Below are 26,867 nucleotides of genomic sequence, written 5' to 3'. Positions count from 1 at the left end.
CTTCACCCTTTGTTTCATTCTTTCCTGCCATTTTTTTTCTGAAATAATAGAATAATTTGGGTTGCCTGAAGCAGAGTGCTCCTGCCTCAAACCAAATGCCCCTGGAGTGGGGAGGAGTGGTCCAGGTCATGCTTCTGAATCCCCTAGATGATACAGAGGAGATTTCATTATTTCTGTCTTCTTTGTGCTGTGAGGGAGAGTACGTAGAGCTTAGTCATCTTTGTCAGTCATCATGGTACCAGTCCTGGGTTTCTGACAATTCACTGGTTTTGGTAGAAACTGGACATGGTGACATAGGCTTCTTCCCGACCGGATCCCAAGGAAGTGAGAATGGGCTGTCGCTGGGCAGCTGGGTTCAATGTCAGGATTCCTGATTGAAAAGGAAGTGGAGTGGGTCCAGGGCCATTTGTAGTTCCAGGGACAAGCAGCAGGCCCTGGTACACATGAGGCCCATTCTTGCCACCATCCTTGAAGTCTGGGGACCTGGAAGACGGTAGCACAAGGGCCTCACACATACTGACATTCCCAGCGAGGCATCTGAGGGGCAAATCTCCTCTGATCGTTTTTGGGGTGGTGACTGCATGCTCAGATGGCCAGGTGGGGCCCTGCACACTCCCTCCAAGCCTCTGCTTTTCAAATTCCTCTGGTTGTGAAAGAGAAGTATCTTGCAGAAAGCCTTCAGCTTCATCTCTAGCTTGAATGCCATCCACCTTATGAATCTGGCAGTCCAGGAAACTTTCAGGATTGAAACTCACATTCAAATTCTACACCAAAAAAAAAAAAAAAAAGAGAGAGAGAGAGAGAAGGCGTTGAGAGTGCTCCAAGGAGACACACCAGCAAAAGTTCAGGTCAAGGAAAGTTGTAAGGAACTTTCGGACAGGGGTTTACCAGAGAATTGTCAGAGAATTACCCACATGTTCAAGTTGACTCTGCCTCTGGATGCACTCTGACATATCAGAGTCTGAAGGGACTGGCCATGCCTTCCAGTCTCAGGAAAGCCCAGGAGACCTCTGAGACTTGTATTTCGTTTTAGCTTCCTATCTCCCCGGAGCTGTAGCTAATATCTTACAGTTATGGGATGCACAAAAGACCAAATTTGTGGTTCAACTGTTCCCTATCCTGCAATATCATTTTTGGCTACTGAGATGCCTCCAACATTGTGATAGAAGCACCAGAAGCACTTACTTTTTTTGGTTTCTTGCATAGTTGTTCCAGAGTCTTCTTATGATCAGGGAGACTGGGCCACACAATAGGCTTAATTCTGAAATAAGAGAACATTGAGAAAGATGAAATGAACAGTGAGGGAGCATGCATGCACAATAAGTCTTTCCCCTCATTCTGAGGCAGAAATCAGAAGAGCAGATTTCTAGTCTTGGCTCTGCCACAACTAGGTGGGTGAACTTGGATAAGTAACTTGCTTTCCCTGGGCCTCAATGTCCTATTAATTCACAGAGGAGTTGTCAGTGATCTCTGTGAACACCTTTGGGAGAGAACCCTGGAGAAGTGGAACAGTGAGGTTTGGCAAGGGTGTAGCTATGAAACCAACATTCGCCCTACTCATCCACTCCTAAAATAGGTGTTGTCATCTTACTCCTCTTACAGCGACTCCTCTGCCCTGATTTTGGTGGAAGTGAGGAATATTTCCCAAGTCACCCAGGGAAATTGGAGTATCATGGGGCACCTCAGTGGCTCAGACAGTTGAACATCCAACTTCAGTTAGGTCATGATCTCACGGTTTGTGAGTTGGAACCCTCTGTAAGGCTCTGTGCTGTCAGCACAGAACCTGCTTCAGATCCTCTGTCCCCCTCTCTGTCTACCCTTCCCCCACTTGCTCTTTCTTTGACACACACAATCTTTCTCTCTCTCTCTCTCTCAAAAGTAAATAAACATAAAAAAGAACAAAAAAAGACAAATTGGAGTATCATGAGAATGTGTGGCACTGTGCTGAGGGCATCTTCCTATAACATTAATAAATTGATGGTACATGTCAAAAACATCATTTTTATAATGAAACAGACATGGCTCTGTCATGAGGTAGAATGCAAAAGTCCCATGAATTTTTGTGCTGAAATTCAAGACTTGAAATACATTCTGCATTTTCCATGGGTACCCCCAGCTGCCCAGATATTTTGGAGGCTTGGCTCCCACTCTTTTAGGAGAAGAAGTTGGGGGGCAGGGTTTGCCCTATGTCTAATTTACATACTTTCATCTTATAAAATTAACTGTGGAAGTTCACCAGTGCCTTAGCGTGGGGAGGGATGTTGGGCACTATAATTCCTGAAATGCCTTATTCCCTTTTGTAGTTTCCTCATCAATAAATAGGGTTAGAGCTCCAACTTTTTGGGACCCCATGTAACCAGCCTATTGATTAATTAAAGTTCACCTTTTTTTCCATAACGCACAGGCCAAGATGACCATCAGAGCCAGAGAGAAGAAACTCAGAACGCTAATAGTTAGTAAAACAGGATCCATCCTCCCTGGAATGCAAGGATAGATCTTGGTTAGCAGTCATTAAGCATGGAGTTGGGGAGGCTTTGAGGATGTTTTGAATTTATTTAGTAACTTGAGACCATTTATTATTTCTTCAAAGTTGCCCTTCAGCAAACAGGATGATGTACTAGCTTTATGCACATGGATTTTTGGCTTCAGTAAGTGGCACTGATGTGAGTTACCAGGTCTAGAAAACTTGCACTTGAAATATAAAAGTGAACTAGCATTAGAGATAGCAGCACTCTTTCCCCAACTCCCACCACCAAAAGAAATAAGCCCAGTAGGGGAATGAGGAGGAGGATGCTCTACCTCACAGGTTTAGCAATTTCCAGAGAGTGTGATGTTGGTATGGCAGAACAGTTCCCCTCATACTTCAAAGAGATGGTATATGTGGAGTGTTTTGGTTCCTCAGGAGCCTGCCTGAGCCATGTTATTTGGCTTTTCTGGCTTCCTAGACCATGTGGATACTTTTGTTTTTCTGGAAAAGGAGGCATGGATGGGCAGCACTCACTTGCCCATCTTCTATTATCAAAGGTGTTCTCTAGAGGAGTTTTTGAGACATTAGCCACTGGGATTCCATTCTAAATTGGTAAAGTAGAGGTAGTAGGTGGGGACTTTACCTAGAATTATTAGCAGCTCCCAAGAGCACCTGGGTAGGTAGAGTCCAGGGCAGCCTATAACATTTGATCAATGACTGTGGGCTCTATTCCCACCACTTCCTTGTTCTTCACAAAAAGAGCAAAGGTGGCAGGTCATTATCCAAAGACAGTGTAAGCATGCCCTCAGGGGAGTCCTAATGTGTGGGTTCCTTTCACCTCTCTGGCTTTCACTCTTGTTCACACACTTTGACATGCAAACAGTATGCAGGAGACAAAGAGCCTGCTGTCACTTCCCACCTGTGATCTCTGGAGTTCTGAAGTGGAAGCTTGGACTCCATTCACTCCAGAAGCCTTCAAAATAGTCAGGATTAGGGATGGATCGGACCTTAATCTCATACATTGCATCAGGTTGTAGCTTTCTCTGTAGGAGTGCCAGCTTTGTACTGGATAAGTTCACATGCTAAAGAGCAAAACATGCCATTATATTTTTAGGATCAAAAAAGAAGTGCTGCCCAGATCCCCCAAATCATTTCAAGTTGAGTGCCTTTAGTCATGTGGGTACTCGCCTTTGAAAAAGAAGATATGACATAGGGGGGAGCATGTGTGAGCTCAGAAATGATGATACCAGTGGTCAAGGAGGGCAACAGTACCATAAGTCTTTGTTCAGGTGAGCTGGGCTTTCCAATACCAAGAGGATATAAATCACTCCCAGGCTCTCACCTTCTTTTCCACACTTCAATTTCTCTCTTTTTTTTCTTCCTTTTTCTCCCCTTTCACATCCCAAAGGAAAATACAAGGAAATGGTAAGGTAAGTGAGCAGGAATAATTTCTCCCTAGAAGTTGCATATCGCAATATAGAGAATAATAGTCTCTTCAACAATGTGCACTATCTTTAAGAAAAAAGTTTCTATCAATTTAGTGGGTAAAAAGTTAATATTCCATTGTTATTTACATTTATACTTATTTGATATTAGTTTTCACTTATTTATTACATTTACATAGTTTTTATTTTATGAGACATTTCCAAGCTTCTTGCTAATTTTTTCTGTTGTTACATGTATCCTTTTCTTAATGATTTATAAGACCTCCATATATATGAAGGATATTAACCATCTGTCAGTTGTATGTATGACAATTTAATCCTAATATCTAATTTGTCTTACAATTTTGATTTTCGTGTGTGCTGACATTTATAAGCCTTTATTTTTATGTATTCATATGTATTCATCTTTTACTTTCTTTACTGCTTTTATGCTTAGAATATTTTTCTTCCTCTCAATATTACATTAGCATTTACGTATATTTTTCCTACACTGTTTAGAGTTTCACTTTTACATATTTCTTTAAATCGTCTTTTTATTTTACTTGTTATATGGACCAAGTTAGGCATTTAACTTAATTTTTGCCCCAAACAGCTGATTGACCTGGTATTGTTTATTCAAAATTCTTTTCTTGGGGCTCCTGGCTGGCTCAGTTGAAGGAGTGTGCAATTCTTGATCTTAGGATCATGAGTTTAAGCCCCACATTGTTGTAGAGATTACTTAAAATGAAAAGGTTTTTTTTTTTTTTTTTTTTTTTTTGCTTGTTTTTAATGCTTCCTTTCTCCACTATAGTTGCTCTTTCATTGGTGCAATTTTCAGATGAAGACTTAAGAGAACAGGGTCAAGGTAGCCTGGTTTGTGTGGCCGTTTGTGTGGTAGAAGGAGGGAGCAGCTGGTTTAGGGAAGACATTACACTTATGTAAGTACTATACAGCAGTATATTGCAAGCAAAGAAGGCTGGTCCTGGCCGAAGAAAAGAGAATAGTACGGGTAAGTAGGCATTCTCTTCACCTTGAGAAAGATAAGCTATCATCTAGCTTTTGTCCATGTGTTACAAACAGGACAGAAATTAAGCCAGTGAGCCCAGAGGAAACTGAAAATCTGGGTCATTCTACTTTTCTCCCACCTTCTCCTCAAGACAAACTGCAGGGATGTCCAGACCATTCTAACGACAATGAGAGCTAGAACAGGAAGGCCCAGAGAAGATCCAGGTTTTGTGAAACCTGAATCTCTCTTATACTTAACTTCTTTCAGTAAAAGGTATGTTTTGAACACAAAGTTGCTAGGGCCCCTCCCCAGGTAAATGTACCACTAGGACAATAAACTTTATAACATTAAGAAGTTTTTATTTTATAATTTCAGGTATGTATATTGTAATTTTATGTATTTTACGGAGATTTACTTATTCAGTATATTTATATGTACATCTTCATGCATTTTATAATGGATAAATATAGTTGATCTACATACCATCCAGTCATTTTCATGCTTTTCCTCGCGATAGGCCACCTCATGCAGTAATTCTTTCACATACTTCTTTTGTAAGTGAGATGTGTTAAATGTCACCAGAAAGTCATTTGCTCCCACACGATAGATGACTCTTATGTCAAAAGGAGCCTCAGGTTTAACTGGAAAGGAAAAAGAAAAGAGGTCAATCTATAGGCTGTTCAAGAAAATAATTATACTTTTTAAAGTTCATCCATTCTGAAAATCACATTCTTTTTCTGGGTCAGTAATTGGGCAACAGATCAGAAAACATTTCTTCTTCTTGGTTCAAAGCCTGACTAGACTTTTCAGCCTCCCCTGTAGTAGGATGTAACCTTGTGAGCTATGTGGGTGGAATTGATGCGCACTACCTCCCACTCTGGCCCAGAAAGCTTACATGTGTGACCTTGTGCTTGTTCCCTTTCCACCATTTGGAGTCATATGTTGAAGACAGTGGAACCACAGGATGAAGGAAGCCTGAATACTGCTTCAAGGAGTACCACCCACACATTAGAAATACCCATTTTGGCTCTTATGTGAGCAAGAAATAAACTTATGGTGTCTCAGATACCATGTTTTTGGGCTTATTTGTTACAGCAGCTAGTGCTAATTCTACACTAAAACACATTCACGTTGCCTTTTGAATACTAGAGGACCTGCTACTAAGTAGCTCCAAAGCAGGAGTGTTTAAACTTTGAGTCTTTATTATTCCAATAAAATCGGGTTGCAAGTTGGAAGCCTTGTACCTCATCTCAACTATGTAGAAGTTGAGGGTCTGCATTCTGTTTCTAAGCTTATAATTTTTAGTATGACTTTAGTCTGTTTTGTATTAGTTCTAAATTCTTCTCTAGTCTCTTTTTTTTCTCTCTCCCTGTTTCACAAACTTACTCTTAGGATCACATGCACCATATATGATGTACTGTTGGACGAAAATACATTTTATTTCAGGCAGAACCAACCCTGAGAAAGGCACTGAATTCTTTGAAAAGCATGCATGTCAAGAAGCCTCCCTACGATTAACCAGGGGCTTTCCTGTCTTGAGTTCTTAGCTACTCTATCACCAAAGCCTGGAACTTAGTTTTAGCCTTAGTTTTCTAAAGGTGGGACAGCCTTTTTTTTTTTTTTTTTTTTTGCATGGCTGATCTCAGTCAGAGAAAGGGAGCACATGGACTAAAATCTAATCTAAACCTATTGTTAATGAGAGAGTATGTGTTCATCAAACTCTTACTCTCTAGACTGAGCTGGATTCTAGGCTATCTGAGCTGGGCTTTAGGGCAGATTTGTCGACCCAGTAAAGTGAACTGACATAATGGAGTTTGGCTCACTTACTGTAGTCACTAGCTCATAGTGGTGACCACCTAAGTTTCTCCTGCATTGCCCCAGAGATCCTGAAAAAGAGGAAGTGTCTCCTTCTTTGCCCTTGGATGTCTTGTAAAAGAGGAAGTTTATCCTTCTTTACTTTTAGGTTCACTATAGAAAGGGTAGATGCCCTGTGGGAACAGGAGGAAAGTGTGGTGAGTGTAGAGAAACAGACCAACAGAGAACCCCAACCAAGCCATTTCCTACCCTTTATTCAAGAGAATAATTAAGATCCAGATTCTCAGTGAAACCTCTGATGCTGAATTCCTTGCTTCATCCCCATCTCCCAAAGACTCCCAATAATGGAAGAATTAAGGAAAAATCAGAATGATATTGATTATAAACCTAGTAAGTATTATGCAGGCTTCCACCAATAATCTCTTTTTAAAAAAAATTTTTTTTAATGTTTCATTTATTTCTAGGAGAGAGAGAGAGACAGCGTGAGCAGGGGAGGGTCAGAGAGAGAGGGAGTCACAGACTCCGAAACAGGCTCCAGGCTCTGAGCTGGCAGTCAGCACAGAGCCCGAAGCGGGTCTCGAGTCCACGAACCGCGAGATCATGATCTAAGCGAAAGTCGGACGCTTAACCGACTAAGCCACCCAGGCGCCCCATAATCTCTTATCATTACTATATTGATGAAGAAACCATCTCAGAGGGGTTAATTAACTTAAGTTCAGTCTCCTATAAAACAGTTTGATAGGATTTAAATCCAATTCTGTCTGATTATGAGGCTCACTCTTCTTCATTTGACTTTTGTTTCTGTACTCCATTATCTCACTCTGGCTTGTACAGGTGTCCTGTCTCTGGCCCAGAGAGTGTCTTTGAGATTAGAAAAAGTTGCTCATTCCTCAAGCAACATTTTTATAAGTTAATTTATTCTGTAAACAAACTGAACAATTATACAGACTCATTCTACCAAGACAAATGGGAAGGCAGGAAGCTGACCCTCTAGCCTTACCAGAGGGCCCATACCTAAAGAAGGGGAAGTGAAGAGCAGGTGGCTGCAGGGTAGCTCTGGTCTAGGGCTCAATCAGGGGCTTCCATTATAAATTCAATTAAATGACAGTTCTGCTAATAAAATGTCACCTTAGGAAACTGAAGAAGGTGCTACTGAGTGGCATGCCTCCACTATCTCTCATCTAGTTGTTCAGGGGTGCCTTCCAAAGCCCAAACGAGCTCACCACACCAAGTTCACAAGAACCCAGACTAACAGAGTGAGCACAACTACCCTTCTCCCTTGGCCTGTCAGATGTGGCGTGGTTGGTTTGCTTCTGCTGAGATATAGAAAATGGGCTTCTGAGAGCATTGGATATGTGAGATCTGGGGTTTCAGATCATCAGGGTACTATCTGGAGTCTTGAGTAGTCACATACTTACTCTGTAAAATGCCATGACCCTGTCAGAGGACTAAGAATCTCTGTGCCTTCCCTACTTGTTCTCAGTGTAGTGAATATATATTTGCAACTCCAATGTAAACATTTAGACATGGTGCTCTTGTGCAGTGCACAAACTGAGTATCCATCCATAACAGCCTAGTCTCCAAATGACCAAAATCTAGCTTGCTTGTGTCCTATATTTAGAATTACCTTGCAGTTACATTGGTTGTGGCTTATGTTGCTGTGTGTTCAATATGCACAACCATTTGGCTAATGACTCTTCTTCACCATTGCTGCATTTTTACAGGATAATTACTCACACATGGAACTTCTGTTTTCATCCTTTATTTTACCGATTTAGTGAGGCAAAGCTGAGACTAGATTCAAAGTTTCTCACCTCTTTGTTGTCTCTAATGAGTATTGTTCTTTTACCTTTAATTTTCTTTTTGTATATTTAGGTGAAAAAACGATTGAGAATTGGGAAAGAGAGTGAGCCATAGTATTTAAAACCAGTAAAAGAATGCACCTCTTCAATCAAAATAACTTGATAAATTAACTAAACACACTCAGAATATGGTGGGTATATGGGAAGAAGAATACAAGGAATTCAGGAGAAGGCAAGATGAAGAAGGAAAGTACATACATTGGTGGATGACAGGGGCCCAGCTCCAGTGACTTCATGTAGAACTCTTCCTGCAATGTGTAGGTGCCATTCTCTATCCTTCATAGCTGAGTTTGAAGACCTTCATAATTATTTTTTAACTTAAAAAAATGTTTATTCTTGAAGGACAGACAGAGTGTGAGCAGAGGAGGAGCAAAGAGAGAAAGAGACACAGAACTGGAAGCAAGATCCAGGCTCCAAGCTGTGAGCACAGAGCCTGATGAGGGGCTCAAACTTACAAACTATGAGATCATGACTTGAGCCAAAGTCGGATGTTTAACCAATTGAGCCACCCAGGCAACCCCCTCAGAATTCTTTCATATTAAGAATAAGTGTCACATGTTTCAAAACTTCCATTTCTTTAAAACATTCCTTCCTTTAAGAAATTTGTTATTTTCTATTGCAAAGAGCTTTCATGATTTGTCTACTTTTAACATACAGAAAGTCCAGACATGATCAGTGTCTTCATATATGCCCAAATGGCAAACATACCCCCATATACAACTTCTTACCTATCTTGACTACATTCATTTTCCTGCAAGTTATCTTCTTTTCTTTAAGCTTCACACATATTTCACTGTCTCCAATCAGTAAGAATTTCTTTGTCTTGATGAAATACATCTCTCGCAGTTTATTAAAAGTCAAACATTTCACATCCAAAAGGGCCCCACTGTAGAAACAAAAAGGGAATCCATCTTAATTCAAGTAAGAGTTTCTACACACAATGGAATAGTATTACATGTACATTTCAGTTGCATGACTTCAACTCTGTCTGGATAGGTGCTTGTGTGTGTGTGTGTGTGTGTGTGTGTGTGTGTGTGTGTGTGTGAGAGAGAGAGAGAGAGAGAGAGAGAAAGAAATAATTAAATAATGTGGCTTTTTGCTTCCATCACACCTAGTGATGATATACTTAAGCATCAGATGCAACTGAATCTGAAACTGTCAAAGCATGTTAATGAAAAATTTTGAAAATTCCTATTTTTAAATAATTGATCATTGAAAAACAAAAATATTGTTTAGGTGGGTAGATAATTGCCCCTTTTGATGTTTTGCAGAAATAAATTCAGGAAATAAAGGCTGTGAAGAAATATTGACCAAAACAAAGTTAAAGGAAATGATACAATAGTCTAGAGGATTATATACATAAAACCATATATAATTAATGAGTAATTTAAGGATTTTCAAAGGTAATTTTGACTGTGCTCCACTTTTACCTCATCAACAGACTTTAAAATCAACCCTTCTTCCCATGTTCCTTAGCTTAACACAATAGCAATGATCTAGGAATTGAATTCTGTCACTTCTATAATTTCTTTTTCCTGATTAAGATCAGTCTTTCAAGAAACTGAGGAGGAGAGATTATTGCTTATTGTACAACTAGCATCAAAAGCTTAACATTGCACTTTTTTTTCAATAAGAAGTATAAGTACTAGGTCCAGTAATAGCAGAACAACTTATACTAACTTTCCAATATATAACTATTATAAATCTAGGACAAGATATTTTTGAAATCCTACTTAAAAGCTTTAAAGAGTAATCAGAAGTATGCAGAAGTGAGATGGAATTTTTAAAAAGTTTACTTATTTAATTTGAGAAAGAGTCAGAGTGGGCAGGGGAGGAGCAGAAAGACGGGGAGACAGAGATTTCCAAGCAGACTCCACGCTGTCAGTCCAGAGCCCAATGTGGAGCTTGAACCCATGAACTGTGAGATCATGACTTGCACCAAAATCAAGAGCTAGAGGCTTGACCAATTGAGTCACCCATGCACTCTGAGAGGGAATTTTATCCTTTAAAAAAGGGTGGATGAGATCCTTATTTCTGCTTTTTTTCTTTTTATGTGTTTGATGGCACTCCTCAGGTCACACTGTGACAGGCATCTAGAATCTAACAGAAAGCCACAGTTTCATTGTCTTGATAAGTTAGGGGACTCCCTATGTGGCTGGATATTTTTAGCTGGGAAAAGTCTACAAATGAGGAATCTATGGAGAGATCTGCATATAAACTCTGCTCATATCCTTATATGGCCCTTTAATTATCAGATGTGAAGGAGATTCTAAGGAAACCATGGGATAGCAATAGCTAGATGGCTCTAGAAATAACTGATCTGAGATTTAAGTACTATCTCAAAAGAAAAGAGAATTTAAATATTAATTCAGTCAAGTTAACTGAGTAACAGAGCTAAAATCAACACCTGGCAGAGTAAGTTAACAGAATCTAGAAAACTTATTATTGATGTCTTTTCTATATTCAAAAGCTGCTACAAATGACTTAAAATTTTTTTAAATGTTTTCTTTATTTATGAGAGAGAGACAGCATGAGCAGGGGAGGGAGACACAGAATCTGAAACAGGCTCTAGTCTCTGAGCTAGCTTTCAGCACAGAGCCTGATGCGGGGCTCAAACCCACGAATCGAGAGATCATGACCTGAGCTGAAGTCGGACACTTAACTGACTGAGCCACCCAAGCGCCCCAAAATGACTTTAAAAAAAAGAAAAATGAGACCCATAGTCAAGACAAAAAACAGTCAATGGAAACTGATCCTAACACAACCAGATGTTAGAATTAGCAGAAAGGGACTTTAGGGCAGCTTTTGTAAATGTGTTCAAGGGCTAAAAAAAAAGAATATGGTCATAATGATTGAACAGATATATAATGTTAGTGGAGAAATGGAAACTGTAAAAGAAAACAAAATGAAAATGCTATAACTGACAAGTAAATCTAAAATCTTTAAAAATATACTGAGTGTATTGCATGGACTTAATAACAGATTAAAGATGGCAGAAGAAAGGGTTAATGAACTTCAAGATAGATCAATAGAAGTATTCAGTCTGAAAAAACAAATTCTCAGTGACTTGTAGGATGATATCAAGACTATTCATGGAAGAACACTACCTCAGCCTGAAAAAGGAAATATAGGCCGACTCTATAAATAATATCATTCCTAATGGTGACATTGTGAATATTTTCCCCTGAGATAAGGACAAAACAGGTATATTCACTTTCATCATTTTATTCAACAATTTACTGGTTGTTCTAGTCAGTGTACAAAGCAAGAAAAACAAAGAAAAACATGTCCAGGTTGGAAAGGAAGACAAAAAGCCTTTCTTTATTAGCAGACAACATTATATAGATTCTCCAACACAATTACAGGAACTAGTAAGGTGAATTCATCAAAGTCAGGACATAAAGGACAATTACATTTCCACAGACTAGTATCAAACAATGGGAAATAAAATTTAAAAACAACATCTTCATTTATGATACCAATGAAAACATAAAATGCTTAGATATAAAGTTAATAAAGGATGTTCAAGGCCTTTGAAATAGAAGTTATAAAATATTCCTTAGAACTATTAAAGGAGATCTAAATAAGTGAAGAAGTACATTCATGGGTTAGCAAATTTAGTAGTAAGAAGATGCTAATTTCCCCTAACTTGGTGTATATATTAGTCAAAATCTCAGCAGAATTTAAAAAAATTGACAAGTTAATTCAAAAATTTATGTGGAAATACAAAGAACTCAGAAAATCTGAAGCAACATTGAAAAATTAGAACAAATATGTAAGATTCAGAGCAGCTGATTTCAAATTTACTATAAAGCTATGATAACTGGACAGTCTTAGCACTGGTTTAAGAATAAATATGTGGATAAATAGAAAGTGTGGAGAGTTCAGAAACAGTCTCACACATAGAAGGTTAACTGATTTTCAATACAAATACCCTATTAAGTCAATGGGAAATAGAAAATCTTTTCAGCATATTGTCCTGGAAAAACTAAACAAATGTAAGGAAAATATGACCCTTAATCTTATACAAAATTAATTAGGTACGGATCGTAAACCTAAATGTAAAGGCTTAAACTACAAAATATCTAGAATAAAACATAGGAAAATGTCTTTCTGACTTTAGAAATGGAAAAAGGTAGTAATGACACACAAAACAGTTAAACATAAAAGAGAAAAAAAAGGGTGCTTGAGTGCCTCGGTGGGTTGAGCGATGGACTCGGTTTTTGCTCAGGTCGTGATTTCATGGTTCTTGCGTTTGAGCGCCAGGTGGGGCTCTTTACTAACAGCCTGCTTGGGATTCTCTCTCTCCCTCTCTCTCTCTCTCTGCCCCTCCCCTGCTTGTCCACAGGCATAAGCTTGTGCGCATGCATGCTCGCTCTCTCTCTCTCTCTCTCTCTCTCACACACACACACACACACACACACACACACTCTGTCTCTCACTCTCAAAATAAATAAATAAATTTAAGAGCTTGGGTGGCTCAGTAGATTGAGCATGGGACTTCAGCTCAGGTCATGATCTCACAGTTTGTGAGTTTGAACCCCAAATATGGCTTCTGTGCAGACAGCTTGAAGCTTTGAGTCAGCTTCAGACTCTGTGTCTCCCTCTCTCTTTCTGCCCTTCCCCAGCTCACGTTGTCACTATCTCTCAAAAGTAAACTTAAAAAGTATCTGCTGCACCTTTACAAGAAAAAATAAACTTTAAAAAAAAGAAGAAAAAAGGACATTGGACTTTTATTAAAATGAAAGCTTTCTGTCTACTAAAATATACCTTAAGAAAATGAAATGGCAAGCTACACACCAGCAGAAAATAGTTGTAATGCAGATATCCAACAAAGGAATTGGATCCAGAACATAGTCATCAACAATAAAAGGATAAATAATTGGGTGAAAAGGACAGAAGGCTTTAGTAGACACTTGCTACAAGAAGACATGCAAATGGCCAGCAAGTACTCAAAATGATGGTCAACATGATTTATTATTTGAAATATGTAAATAAAATCACAAGATACTATTTCAAAGCCAAATGTTGGAGATGACTTGTGGCTCTCGCACTCTGTTGGTTAGAGAGTAGAATGGTATAACCACTTTGGAAAACTGCTGGTCAGTTTCTTACCGCTAAACACACACTGACCCTATGATATAGCAATTCCACTCTGAGGTTTTTATTATGGAGAAATGAACAAACTAATTTGTACAAAAATTTTAATAGCAACTTAAAACTTAAGAGTCTCAAATTTGAAAAAATAAAACCTCCAATGTCCATGAAAAGGAGGAAGGATTACAAGTTTGTGATATATTCATTCAGTGGAATGTGATATATTCATTCATTCAATAAAAACTCAGCAGTTGAAAAGATGCGATCTGAAACATGCATCAATGTGGATAAATCTCAAAAATAAAAGAGTAAACAGTGTGTTATTCCATTTATAAGAACTATTGGAAACTGGCAAAACCAAAGGGTGATGTATTGTTCACAGGGGATGAGTGGCAAGAAGGAGACAGGAAGGTAAAAGAAATGTTCTGTATGAAAGAAAGAATGAAAAATATGTACTCTTATTGTAAAAATAATTAAACAATGCAGAATAAAAATAAAAGTCTAATTTCTCTTTCTTTCCAACCCTCAATTTAATTTCCCTTTCCTGTGATAAACATGATTACCAATTTGTTTTCCTATATGCTCTTCCAGCCAAATAGCCCTGAAAAGAGGGATAGCTGGCTCAAATTGAAAGTGAGGATAGTGGCAAGGAAAAAAAATATTTTGTATGGGTTTGCTTGCATGAAAAGAATTCTTTTCATTAATCATATATTTTTTAAAAAGATCACAGAGAATATATTCTAAAAATGTCCTTTACTACTTACAGTACGGAATGTGTTGGTTTTCTTTGCTAAATTGGATTTGTGTACACTTTTCTCAGCATGTGCTCAAGTGAGCCTTTTCCAGGAATGTTCCTGGATTCTGAGAAGAAAGAACATGTCTGTGTGGCTTGAAGTGAGGTGAGTGTGGGGTTAAAATCTGAGGAGGAAGCCTCAGCTTTATGTGCATAATCTCCCAATTCTGGGCTGCTGTGGTTTTTGAGTGACTGGTTACATGCCTGCATTCAAACAAAGATAGAGATGGATGAAAAAATTTTAAGTTTATTAATTGGCTAAATAGATTTGCTATTTGTGGAACATCCCTTAAAATTGCCACCCCCTCCCTCCCAAAAAAACAGTTGTTTTTGTTAACTGTTAATCTTTTAGGGTATGCAGTTGTATGGCTTTAAGTGTGTGTGTGTGTGTGTGTGTGTGTGTGTGTGTGTTGGAGTTTCTAGACAGTGTGTCCCTCATTGGGCTAACTGGGTTTTCCCCCTTGGAATAGAGTAAATATTAAAAGCAAATTTTTAAGTTGGGCCGGATGGATACCAGGGAACAGACTTGGGAGGAATGTCACATGGAAAGTTCCAAAGATGGCCAACATTTCATAATTTGATAAATAAAGATAGAAGGGTAGAATTGGAGCAGGATTCCACTTCTGAATTTTAGTTAAACATATGATGTGGAGAAATTAGATAGACAATGCCTTTTAGTTTAGTCGTTGAGTTTAGAATATATTTGTAAGTAAAGCATAGTACGATATTCAGTTATAAACCCTTACCAGGTAGCAAGTTTTTGGCATTGTTGAAAGTTTAAGAAGAACCTAAAATGGTATTCTTGGTTCATTCCCAATTTTTGGAAAATGAGGTAAATGAGCAATAAAAAAATAAAGTATCACCCTATGGTTGGCTTGTGAGCCTGGGCATCCTGTTAAAGGATCTGAATTCCAGGAGCCACCCTATGTGTAGGGGGAGACATGTTTGTTGCTAAGAAAAACCTATGGCCTGGAATAGACAAATCTTGCTTTGTGCCAATGACACTGGCTTCAGGCAACTGGAGGAAACTAGTGTCTTCCTCATGAGAAGTTAATTCAGTTCAATCTAATTCATTTCAAGTCACTTAACTAAGTTGAAACAATTTACTTGGTTGCAAACTATGTATTGTTAAAGTTAGAAATATTCTAGAATGACACTGTCCAATGCAATAGCCACCTCTTGATATGTGGTTATTGAATATTTGAAGTGTCACACTGTGATGTGCTTTAACTATGAAATATGCAACAGTTTTTGAATATGCAAAAAGTAATGTAAAATATCTCATTAATATTTTTGTTTGTATTAATTATATGGTGAAATGATATCTTGGATATAGTAGATTAAATAAAGTATATTATTAAATCAATATTAAGTTAAATTAATGTCACCTATTTATATTTCATTTCTTAGAATGTGGCTATTAGAAAGTTTAGAATTATATACATGGCTCACACATTTGTGGATTACACTGTATTTCTGCTGGATAGAGCCATTCTAGGATATTTTGTGGGGAGAAAAAAGCACCACAAGTATCCATGTTAAAATTAAACACAGAGACCACACTTGAAAATTCTCTGAATAGACAAAAGCAGCTAGTCATATATGTAAATCTTATTTTAGCTTACTTTACAAGACAAGCAAGATGAACTTTACCTGAGTCACTTCTTGCCTATGCCTCTGAAAATCATAAGCAAGACTTAAATCATTTGCCAAAATTGATATGAGGTAATCACCAACCAATTTCCTTTTGGTTAAGAAAATTCTAATATTGTAGCCAATCACTGTAAAGAATAGACACTCGTTGCCTTTACACTATATAAGTTGCATTATAACATATACCTCTGAGCCTCATTCCATATTTTAGTTTGAGTACACGTGGGTTGTAAACTGTCTTTTTGGTACCTGCACAATAACTTTAAGAAATTACTATTTCAATGGTTCACTGGCTTTACTTCTATTTTTTTTTCTTTCATATACTTTTGATCCCAAGTGGTACTATACAAATTTGGGCCTGTAGGATCTTCCCAGAGGACATCAACTGTAAGCCACTCACACAAACCCTCTTGTTCTGAAAATAGGGAGAGATTCCTGGGGAGACCATAGTTCCTGCTTCTTCACCCCACCTCCAGCTTTCTAAATCTCTTTCAATCCTGTCTGGTTTAGCTTGATAAATGCATTTCTCCTGATGGGGCAGACAGATACCTACATGGAAATATTTTTATTTTTTTATTTGTTTTTAATGTTTATTTATTTTCCAGAGACAGCGAGACAGAGTGCAAGCGAGGGAGGGGCAGAGAGAGAGAGAGTCACAGAATCTGAAACAGGCTCCAAGCTCTGAGCTGTCAGCACAGAGCCCGGCGCAGGGCTCAAACCCACAAACTGTGAGATCATGACCTGAGCCGAAGTCAGATACTTAACCAACTGAGCCACCCAGGTGCCCCAAGCTACATGGAAATATTAAAAAGAAAAAAAAAAAAAAAAGAAACGAAAGCAAACTGTAGCTTTTATTTCTCATTTGGCCCGGAAAGACAATCTATCTCAAAAATATTGAGCATCTTTGAGAGTTAGCATGGTATACTGAAGAAGGACTAAGTTAATAACACGTGACAGATAGTGCTAGGTAAGTCTAGAATATGAGGTAGATTTGGCAGGGTGCCTGTGACATTGATGGTAAAATATGGGAAGTGATATCTGTAAGTGGCATACGGAGGTGACTGTGATGCCCCCAAGAATGTGGAAATAAAACAAAATCAGTTCCCTTCTGAGAGCTGACTATGGACCTTATACCAACACCTAAAAAGCAAGGTCCCAAAGTCAAGTGCCCATGGTGTGTACAAAAGTAACATAAATGAGAAAAGTGGGTCTACTTTCAGGGCTGCGATTTAATTGTCCATCCACAAAAGCAGCAGGAATTCTGTTTAGACACTTTTGTTGGATGGGCCTGCTATGATCAAATCTGATTTTTAAAGAGATATCTAGATGTTTAAATGCTAGTAGCTAGTGTTAAAAAATTAAGCGCTTTGAGATCTGAAATAACTAAGACTAAATAACTCTAGTCTTAAAATCAACAAGCAAATTTCCTTTGTTTTGCTCCTATATTTATTGAACAACCTTTTGATCACATTTGTAATAAAAATAAGTCTACACTGAAAATTAAGTACCATTTACAGGTACTGACTATATGCCATCCATCCGAATGCAATGTAGTCGTTACGATCAGAGAGCTTAAGTAGCAACTCTTTGGTCACAGAGATCCTTAAGTGTTACTGTGGGGATTCTAACCTAAGTGCCTGCTTTTAGTGCCTCTGTTGTGTTATTTCAGGTACCTGAGGGGCGGTTAAGAGTCTGGTTAATAAAAAATTTTCAGGTCCACCAGTAAGAGTGGATTTACATTGATATATACCCTCTTGCCCCACTCTGTTCCTCCTCTCCAAAAACCTACTCCTATAGGTCCTGAGCCCAGTATGAATATTTGGGCATCTAACATAATTGTATCTATCAATGTGAAATTGTCAATTGGCATTCTGGTAATCTAAGTCTGTGATTTTGGCTAATACAAGTCTATTCCTGGGAGATGGATCCTCTCATTGAACACCAAGTAATTTGGTTTCTAACCCTGGGAAACTGATGACCAGATCAGGCAGGTGATAAACTCATCTAGGAAAATGCCCCTAATAAGCCCTCCTGGGAAACAGCATCTGGTTTCTATCAACAATTCCACTTGTGTAAAGACTTCAGCAGAAAGTACATCTTACAGTGACTTCCAATTTCTTCTTTATAAACATGTTAAAGGAACAGAAAGCTCCAATGAAGCTAGTTTCATTGGAAAAGCAACCTAGCCTATTGAGCAAATACAGCACTCTAAGTGACTTTGATTTGAGAAACAATGTTACTCCTGGGCCTAGGAGTTGTATGAAAGTCCCCCTCAAGGTGTGGATACCTTCACAAACACAGCTGCTCTCCAGAAGCACCTTAAGTTCCTCAAACTTACTGTTTCACACTGAAAATATGTCTAAGACAATCCCTTTCCAACTGAAGTATATAAATCCAATTGAAAACCCCCAATGGATACTGCAGATAGATTACAATATGATAGAAAAAATCAAAAGACTTGCAAAAGGAAGTGGGTAAGTTTGTTCAAGTGGTCAAGGAAGTGGTGTGAGTGAAAGTGGACAGAAAGGTCAGCCTCAGACTCCTGAGGAGAAACTATATGAATGCTGCTATCCACCAAATAGCCTGGTGGAGAACCCAAAGTCATACAACTATTGGAGGGGTTTTTATGCATAAAAATGAGTGCGTGGTTTGAATGAACTCTTTGGTTGTTTTAGCCTGGTCTAGTTGCCGTATAGATTCTGGACATTGTAGGTTCCTGTTCTCTGGACATATTTTATTCCTGGAAAGTATGTTATAGAAGTGAACCAAGACAAGCAGACTGAGAACGCCCAATGGAATTCAAGTCCAAGACAATGTTCTCAAATGACTGCATCAGGAAGCACTACATGAGCCCATGCAGGAAGCTCCTGTAATTTAATGTAAGGCATGGAATTTAGGACTTGTCTAGACCATGTATTAGGGGGATTGGTGAGGGTCTACTGAGTTTAAGAAGCCCTCTTTTGCTACTGGTGAGTCTTAACTCCCTTCTCTTGGTAACCTACTTAGGTCATTTGATATGAATTTGGAGATAGCCCTATGTTGGAATTCCACGTTGGAATTTTTTTTCCAAGTCATCACAGACAGTAACCCTCATCAATGAGATGGTTTGTGGAGGGAAAGGAAAGTTCTCTGAGTTTTTTCAACAAACTTTCAAATCAGAGAGAGACTTTCTCTTTTTCTTTGTCTTTTCCCTGTGGCCTCATGAAAATAAGAGCCAGATTATTCCTGCTGATTTTTTGAAAATTGATACTAAGAGTATCATTTGAAGTCAAATTGTGCCAAGAAGGTGAAAGTTAGGTCTGTATTCATAGATTTTGTTATTTTAATGTATCTTTCCCAGTAATTACATACTGGATGTGTCTTCCAATTAAATTATTAATATTTTTTAAGTTTATTTTGAGAAAGAGAGAGAGCATGAAAGGGAGAGGCACAGAGAGAGAGGGAGAGAGAATCCCAAGCAGGTTCCATGCTGTCAGCACAGAGCCCAATGTGGGACTCAAACTCACAAACCGTGAGATCATGACTGGAGCCAAAATGGAGAGTCGGATGCTCAACCAACTGAGCCACCCAGGCAGCCCTCTAATTAAATTATTAAACTATTAAATTATTTAATTATCCAAACCTCTGTATGAATTCATACAACTCATTTAATAGGTGAAGAAACTGAGGACTAGATAAATTACATAACTTGCTTTAGGTTGAAAAGCTAAGACGGTGCTGGTATTAGGATTAGAAACCAGGCATCAGTGCTCCAGAGTGCAACAAGAAACTAGATTGTCTCATGTTAGGCAAAGAAATCTGGGGGGAGCAGTGTCCTAGGAAAACCAGATTTAAAGTCTGCTGCAAAGTCAGGAGGGTTGTGAGGTCTCCAGGTGCTTGCTGTATCAGCAGGGACTGACTGACAGGTTAGCCCATGAAAGTATCTTTGCTGTAGTATTTTGGTGAAGAACAAGGAGTTTCAGGAGGTTTTTGGAATTCAATAGATTTTACTTAGGCTCATATTCCTTCTTTTGTTGAGCAGCACATGAAAAGAGAGACAGGATTTCCAGGCACCCACAGGAGCCAATATTCCTCACCATATTTCAAATTCCAGATTGGTGCTGTTGACATCTGGGTCGTCAAAAGTACAGGTCAGCAAGTGCTGGGATCCATCTACTTCCAACTGACTGTAGCACGAGAATGGATAATCATCCAGCTCGGCATCATCAAAGTCTCCTGGGAGGAACAAACATGTATCTGTTAATGAAGCAAATGAGTGCATCCTTTTGAAATCTGGAATGACATTAATCAAACGGCAGCCTTTTGGAGCAGACATGAAGGAGATACAATAAGCTTATCTAAAGAAGAAAAGCCCAAGGCAAAAGACAGAAAAACCAAAATCAAAACCAAAACGATCCCAAATCCAAACCAAAATAATACCTACAGAGCACAGATTTTTCTAGAAGAAAAAAGTCATCAAAATTAATAAATAACCTCCAAATATTTATTTTTTAAATAGACTATACCCTTTTTCTTTTTTTAAAAAAACATATACTTATTTATTTTTGAGAGAGAGAACAAGAGAGAGAGAGAGAGAGGGAGACACAGTATCGGAAGCAAGCTCCAGGCTTCGAGCTGTCAGCGCAGAGCCTGATGTGGGGTTGGAACCCATGAACCATGAGATCATGACCTCAGCCAAAAAGGAGGTTTGGACACTCAACCCACTGAGCCACCTAAGTGCCCCTACCTCCAAATATTTCTAAATATTTCTGTCATGGAGTTAGTGCATTGGATCTAGAATAAAATACTAAACATACTTTTTCCTTTTTACACTATAATTTCTTCTGTTAATTAATGCATTTCAAACAAGAGATACTTTATCTCCATTACTCAAATGCTACCTAATCTAGCCTTTGACTTTATTACTAATCTTTGATTATTTCCTCCCAAGTATTTTTTTTTTTGAATGAAGGAAGATGAGAACTATCATACAGTCAGAAGTTCACTTTTTTTTTTTTTTTAGAAATAGTTTATTGTCAAATTAGTTTCCACATAACACCCAGTGCTCATCCCCACAAGTGTCCTCCTCCATGCCCATCCCCACCTCCCCCCCACATCCATCAGTCCTCAGTTTTTGTCAGCATTCAAGAGTCTCTCATGGTTTGCCTCTCTCCCTTTCCCCCACCATTTCCGCCCTTCTTCTCCCCCTTGTTCCTCCGTCAAGTTCCTCCTAATCCTCCTATACGTGCAAACATATGATATTTGTCCTTCTCTGCCTGACTTATTTCGCTCAGCATAACACCCTCAAGGTCCATCCATGTTGCTACACATGGCCAGATTTCATTGTTTCTCATTGCCATGTAGTATTCCATGGTATAGATAAACCACATCTTCTTGATCCATTCATCTGTTGATGGACACTTAGGCTCTTTCCATGTTTTAGCTATTGTGGAGAGTGCTGCTATGAGAAGTTCACTTTTTTAAGAGATAGCTGCTTTCCCTTGCCTAAATAGGCATTCCAACTAAAAGTACAATTGATTATCTCTATTGTGTAAATATTTATTTAAATCAACTTGTCTTAGGCTACTAAGGCAAATGTAATTAGATTAAATCTGCTAGGACTCAGATCTGGTGGATTTTCCACAAATCCTATAGGTATGACTTCAGTGCTTATAGATCCTTCTTCTATAGACACTGTGTCTTATAGATATTAACAGAATTCTGGAAGTATGTAGTAAACCAGAATCTTTTTTCAATCACTTTTAGTAAGTACAATCTGTCATAGATAGTATTCAATTTCTTAAACTGGGTTGAGGCCCTTAAGATTAAATAGACATTTTGTACCTATATGTCACAATATTTAATAGAGAAAAATGTGTCAGCAAATATGCTTGGACAGGGATCTGAAAAATCCAGAGTAACAGAAGCCATTCTCATAGTAATCAGGTGTGAGCTATGATGGCTTCCAGGTCCACTGATACTAAAAATTAAGTTGGCCCATCTATACAAGAAATCAGAAGCTTCTAGGGCTTCAAATAGGATACAGAATATACTAAAATTAAACCCCAGTTGAATGTGCTGAAGGTTATGAAATGTACAAATAGCATCCTCTTTACTTAAATTACCAAGTAGTTCTGTGGGAAAATTAGTAAAGCTGGTTGTGAGTGGAGTGGACCAATTAGTTGAGTCACAGGTTGGTTCAGCAAAAGCCACAAATCTCGAAAAACTACATAGAGATAAAAAGCTGTGGGCACTGCTCTATCTGACCATTCCTAGAATCCATAGGCTTATAATTCTGTCACTAGCAAAGACTCTTTATGTAATTTCATTAGGGGATCCCTTCCTGATGACAGTTGGATTTTGTGTTTGTTTTTTGAAAGAGACAGAGAGTCTTAAGCAGGCTCCATGCCCTGCACAGAGCCTGTCGTGAGGCTGGATCTCATGACCATTAGATCATGACCTGAGCCAAAATCAAGAGTCAGACAGATGCTTAACTGACTGAGCCACCCAGGTGCTCCCTGATAACAGTTTTAAATAACGACGGACAACTCGCATTAGGACTCACATTTTAAAGCATGTTCATTCCTAATCTGATAGGATTTAAGACCTTGTCTCCTAAGAACTGGCTTTTTTCTCAGTGGAACAGTGGTGGTTTTAGCCTGCCTTTACACAACAGTCCACACTGTGTCTTTTCTTTAAGTATGTTTTCTCTTCTTTAAGTTTTCCACTAATTCTATACAAGAGAACCTACATTATTATTTGGATTCAGACTTCTGTGGATCAGCTTTGTCTCCAAAATTCTTTAGTATACAATATAAGCCAGAGAACAGAGTCTAGCAGATGCTGAGCACCAGCAGAACAAGGCATGCCCACCACCCTTAGCCATCCAGGCTGGTGAAGTGAGTCTGATGTATATTCTCATACAATATACAAAACATTGGTCATACAATTAAAGTGGTTATGTTTTGAGAAGCAGCTTACTGGCTCTTTAGGAGGTGTTATTGAACAAAACTGCTTTGTAACCAAGAAAAATTTCCCTCACCAACTTGCAAAATTGCATGGCATTTTACAAAAATAATGTTCTACCTGATCTAAGCTGGAAAACTCTTAGGTAAGAGTATTATACACAGTGGTTAAGACCTACGGCACCAGAGCTGGACAGATGTGGGTTTAAATTCTGGCTATTCTACTTTGTAGCTGTGGTTCCTGTTGGGTTACTCAACCTCTCTATACCTCAATGTTTTGATATGGAAATTCACATTTTATGAGAATCATTGAACAAATATATGCAAAGAGTTAGCTTAGAATATAGTAAACACCTGATAAGGGTTAGCTATGACTATTATTATTTTTTTGGTTTGTTTTTGAGAAATAAGTAATGAAGGTAAATTAAGAATTCTAATTCTAAGAATATACATGAAACCTTTGGGGATCCTTTGAAAGAGAGTTCCATGTCGAAGATATTATTACTATGACTTTGAAATTTACACAGATCTTTTTAACAGTGAGTTAACTTATTATTCTTTCAATCCTCACTAGCTAAGCATATTTGTCTATAAAAATTTAATTTTTTAGAATATGCATTATTGACAAGGCTGTGTGGTTTGGAAATCTTCCTGTTGAATTAGTTGATCAAAAACATACATGGTTTAGATTTTTACAAAATATTCCTTTCTTCTCTTTATCATCCTTGTGGTTATCAGAAAACAAATCTTTCAACAAACAGCAGTGGATTATTATATACCCCAAACTGAAAAGTACTTTGAGGTGATCAATGTGGATGGGTGGTTATAGATTTCCTAAATAAAACTGAAATTTAAAAAGTTGAAGTGAAACTCAGCTTTCAGTTAGAATTCTTATTTCATTTTCAAAATGTATGGTCACCAGAAAGAAATAGAGGGAAAATATTATACCCCAGAGAGTAAGAATTAGGTGTTACCTGTCAAGCAGCTATCCATGCAAACACAGGGCAGTATGTACCAAGGAATTATGATCATCCCCACAAAGTGAATCATATATGGTCACACTGAAAAATGTCAGCCCTCTGACAATTCCATCAGTGGAAATATTCTAGGGATTTCCACCCTTAGTAATTACATGACTATATATCTAAGCTGAGTCATTAGGCTGATGTCTTTGATATCTTTGATAGGAAAATACTTTTCAACTGTTAGAGTGAAAGAGTTTAATTATCAGGAGCAAATGAGTGGTCCAAATTCCCAGGTGTCTCCTCTTGCTGTCGTTTTGTCTTTCTTTACAGTTGTAATTACGACCCAGTTCCTAAGTAGACAGCACAGGCTTGTAGGTGGTAAGTATTTCAAGGATCCCAAAGAGAATTATTATATGATGATAATTAAATTTATTTGAATGAGACAGCTCATACAGATCTTTCTCTATTCAGTTATTCACTAAAAATCTCACATAAATATAAAAACTGAAATATTTTGAAGAAATTTTCAAATATTCAATTCAAATATCAATGTCTACTATGTTCTAGACACTTTTAGATGCTGGAGGTTTGGTGATGGTAAGTGCAGACAAAGCTGTTCTTTCTGGACATTATTTATCATGAGAGTTATGTTTTTGGAACCTCTTAAAAGCTAAACAAAATAAATCTAGCTTGATTTTTTTTTTAACAAGGTAAAATTACCTTGGAGATTCTCCAACAAGAATACCCATTGCATCTATATGGGTATTCTTTTTATAAGAGTAGAGACATTGACCAGTATTTAAGATCCACATTTAGAGAGTTAAATGCATTCCTTCTAGACAATTCTAAGACTTTATACCATCCACAGTATTGTTCCCTGGCCTCCTGTCCCAGTGGTTAGAACTTAACAAATGACAGAAAAATGACAGAATATGTGGTAAGTTCTCCAACTCCATTCCAACCCAGTGCCCATATCAGGTCTGTTGGGGATCTACGTAACCTGACGCATATGCTAGAGATAATCTGAAATCCTAAAGAAAAGTTAGAAATGACTCACCATTCTGTGCATAGCCACTTTCTCCAGAAACGACTTGAAGTAAATAGAAAACCATACCAAAAGATGTACCTAGAATCGTCATTCTGAGAGAGAGAAAGAGAGGAGAGAGGAGGTGTGTGAGCCTGTGTGTAGGAATGAATGAGAGTCAGAGCACCAGTGAAGCAGAGAGAGAGAGACACCAATCTACAGCTTTAGCACTTTATACTTCTTTAACCACAGACAGGGGGAAGTATAAACACAGCAAAAAAGAAGGCAAGTGCCAGAAACAGGAAGTCTGAGTAAAAGTATTGCTGTTGTAAGCAGAGGTAGAGGAAATGAAGGGATAGAGCATTTGAATTAATGTGCCTTTTTGGTATTCCTGTCAGTCCCCAAACTTACTGTGCTTATTCCAGAATAAGGTAGCAAATTCAAGTATAGCCCAAAATACCTGAGACTATAGAGTGTGAATAAGGCTCAGTTCAAAAAAATAATCACAAGGCAAAACTGTAAACTTACATAACTAACCAATTGATTGGGGTAAGTTTTGCTTTAAGAAAAGATTCTGCACTTTATTAAGTAATTTATTGCAGGTTATTTATAAATACTTCATCTCCAATTTCTGAATATACATACTAGAGAATTTCACAAGAACTACAAATGTTTGTTATGTTTTCTGTGTATCCCTGGTACTTACTTATACCTCACTAATCCAAGTAGGAATTCAAGAATTATTTATTTAGTTTAGGAGTTGGCAAACTATGGCCAAGGGGCAAAATTTGGCCTACCACCTATTTTTGCAAATAAAGTTTTATTGAAACACAGTTGCTTTTGTGCTACAGCAGCAGAGCTGGGGACCTGCGGCAGAAACTGTATGGCACACAAAGTGTAAAATTTTTACTCTGTGGTCTTTCACAGAAAAAAACCTGTTGATCCCTTGTTTAATGGATAAATAGTTATTTTCTCAGTGTATTTATAATAGGATTATATTTTTGAAAATCTGATTGCCACACATTTCAGTAACATATGGCATTTGTAAACCAAACTAATATATACAGTATATACAAGGGGCAGAAGCCTGAGACAGTGACAAAGATAATTCAAAGATTACCCTAAACTTGTGTGCCAATCAAAACTATTCCCAACATGGCATCAGGGTTAAAGTAGTGACAATTGTTAAGCCTAAGTGACTTCCTGGTAATTGTTGGATCTTTTTCTTTAAACCGCTATTAGTGTTTGGATGATGGTTGATAGCAATCCTTGTTATCAACAGACAGAGGAAACCTTCTGGAAGATGGAGGTCTGCTCAGGTCTTCTACTGGCTAATCACCTGGATTCAAGCCATGAAACACTACTCGGCTCTCTTTTAGAAATAAGCCACAAGACTGAAATTATAAGGTGATGAGTATTGAGATGCTGAGTAGAGAGTGTGTAGTGAACTTCTGTTTGATTCAATGATATTGGGTAGAATTGGTCCCACAAGACTATAAAAATGGCTAAATTAGCAAAGATGAACAACACCCCCCAGTGCGTAAAACAGAGAATCTTTGAAAGCTGCATGAGTTCACTTAGCTCATCACATACAGTTATTGTGACAAATATATATATATATTTATATCTCGACCAATCCAGGCCTCATGAATTGTTCAGATTATCACTCCATGGGTGAGTAATTGGGTTGTGTCTCTTTAAATTCTCTTGTTTATCATTTAAGTGGACTATCATTTTGATTGTATCTCTTTCCTTTAGTTGTGAAGATGTAAAAGAACAAAGTCAAGACACAATATTTTGGTACAGCATGTGCTAGT

At 38.0% G+C, this 26,867-nt stretch overlaps 1 protein-coding gene across 1 annotated transcript; it reads right to left on the bottom strand.

Moving 5' to 3' along the window:
* Positions 1–25,242, bottom strand: IL7R (interleukin 7 receptor). The gene is made up of 8 exons (XM_039248279.1): positions 25,084–25,242; positions 20,194–20,332; positions 9,303–9,460; positions 5,381–5,538; positions 3,387–3,549; positions 2,384–2,477; positions 1,186–1,261; positions 1–764 (listed from the first exon to the last, which is right to left on the bottom strand). The coding sequence occupies exons 1-8, from the start codon at positions 25,163–25,165 to the stop codon at positions 261–263; spliced, it is 1,374 nt and encodes a 457-aa protein (XP_039104210.1). The 5' UTR covers positions 25,166–25,242; the 3' UTR covers positions 1–260.
* Between the last annotated feature and the right edge of the window lie 1,625 nt (positions 25,243–26,867).

Source organism: Hyaena hyaena, unplaced genomic scaffold, assembly GCF_003009895.1.
Source record: "Hyaena hyaena isolate Hyena2069 unplaced genomic scaffold, ASM300989v1 scaffold_310, whole genome shotgun sequence".
Classification (NCBI taxonomy): Eukaryota; Metazoa; Chordata; class Mammalia; order Carnivora; family Hyaenidae; genus Hyaena; species Hyaena hyaena.
Note: the sequence above shows the minus strand (reverse complement) of the source record. Positions and strands in the feature narration are given on the sequence as shown.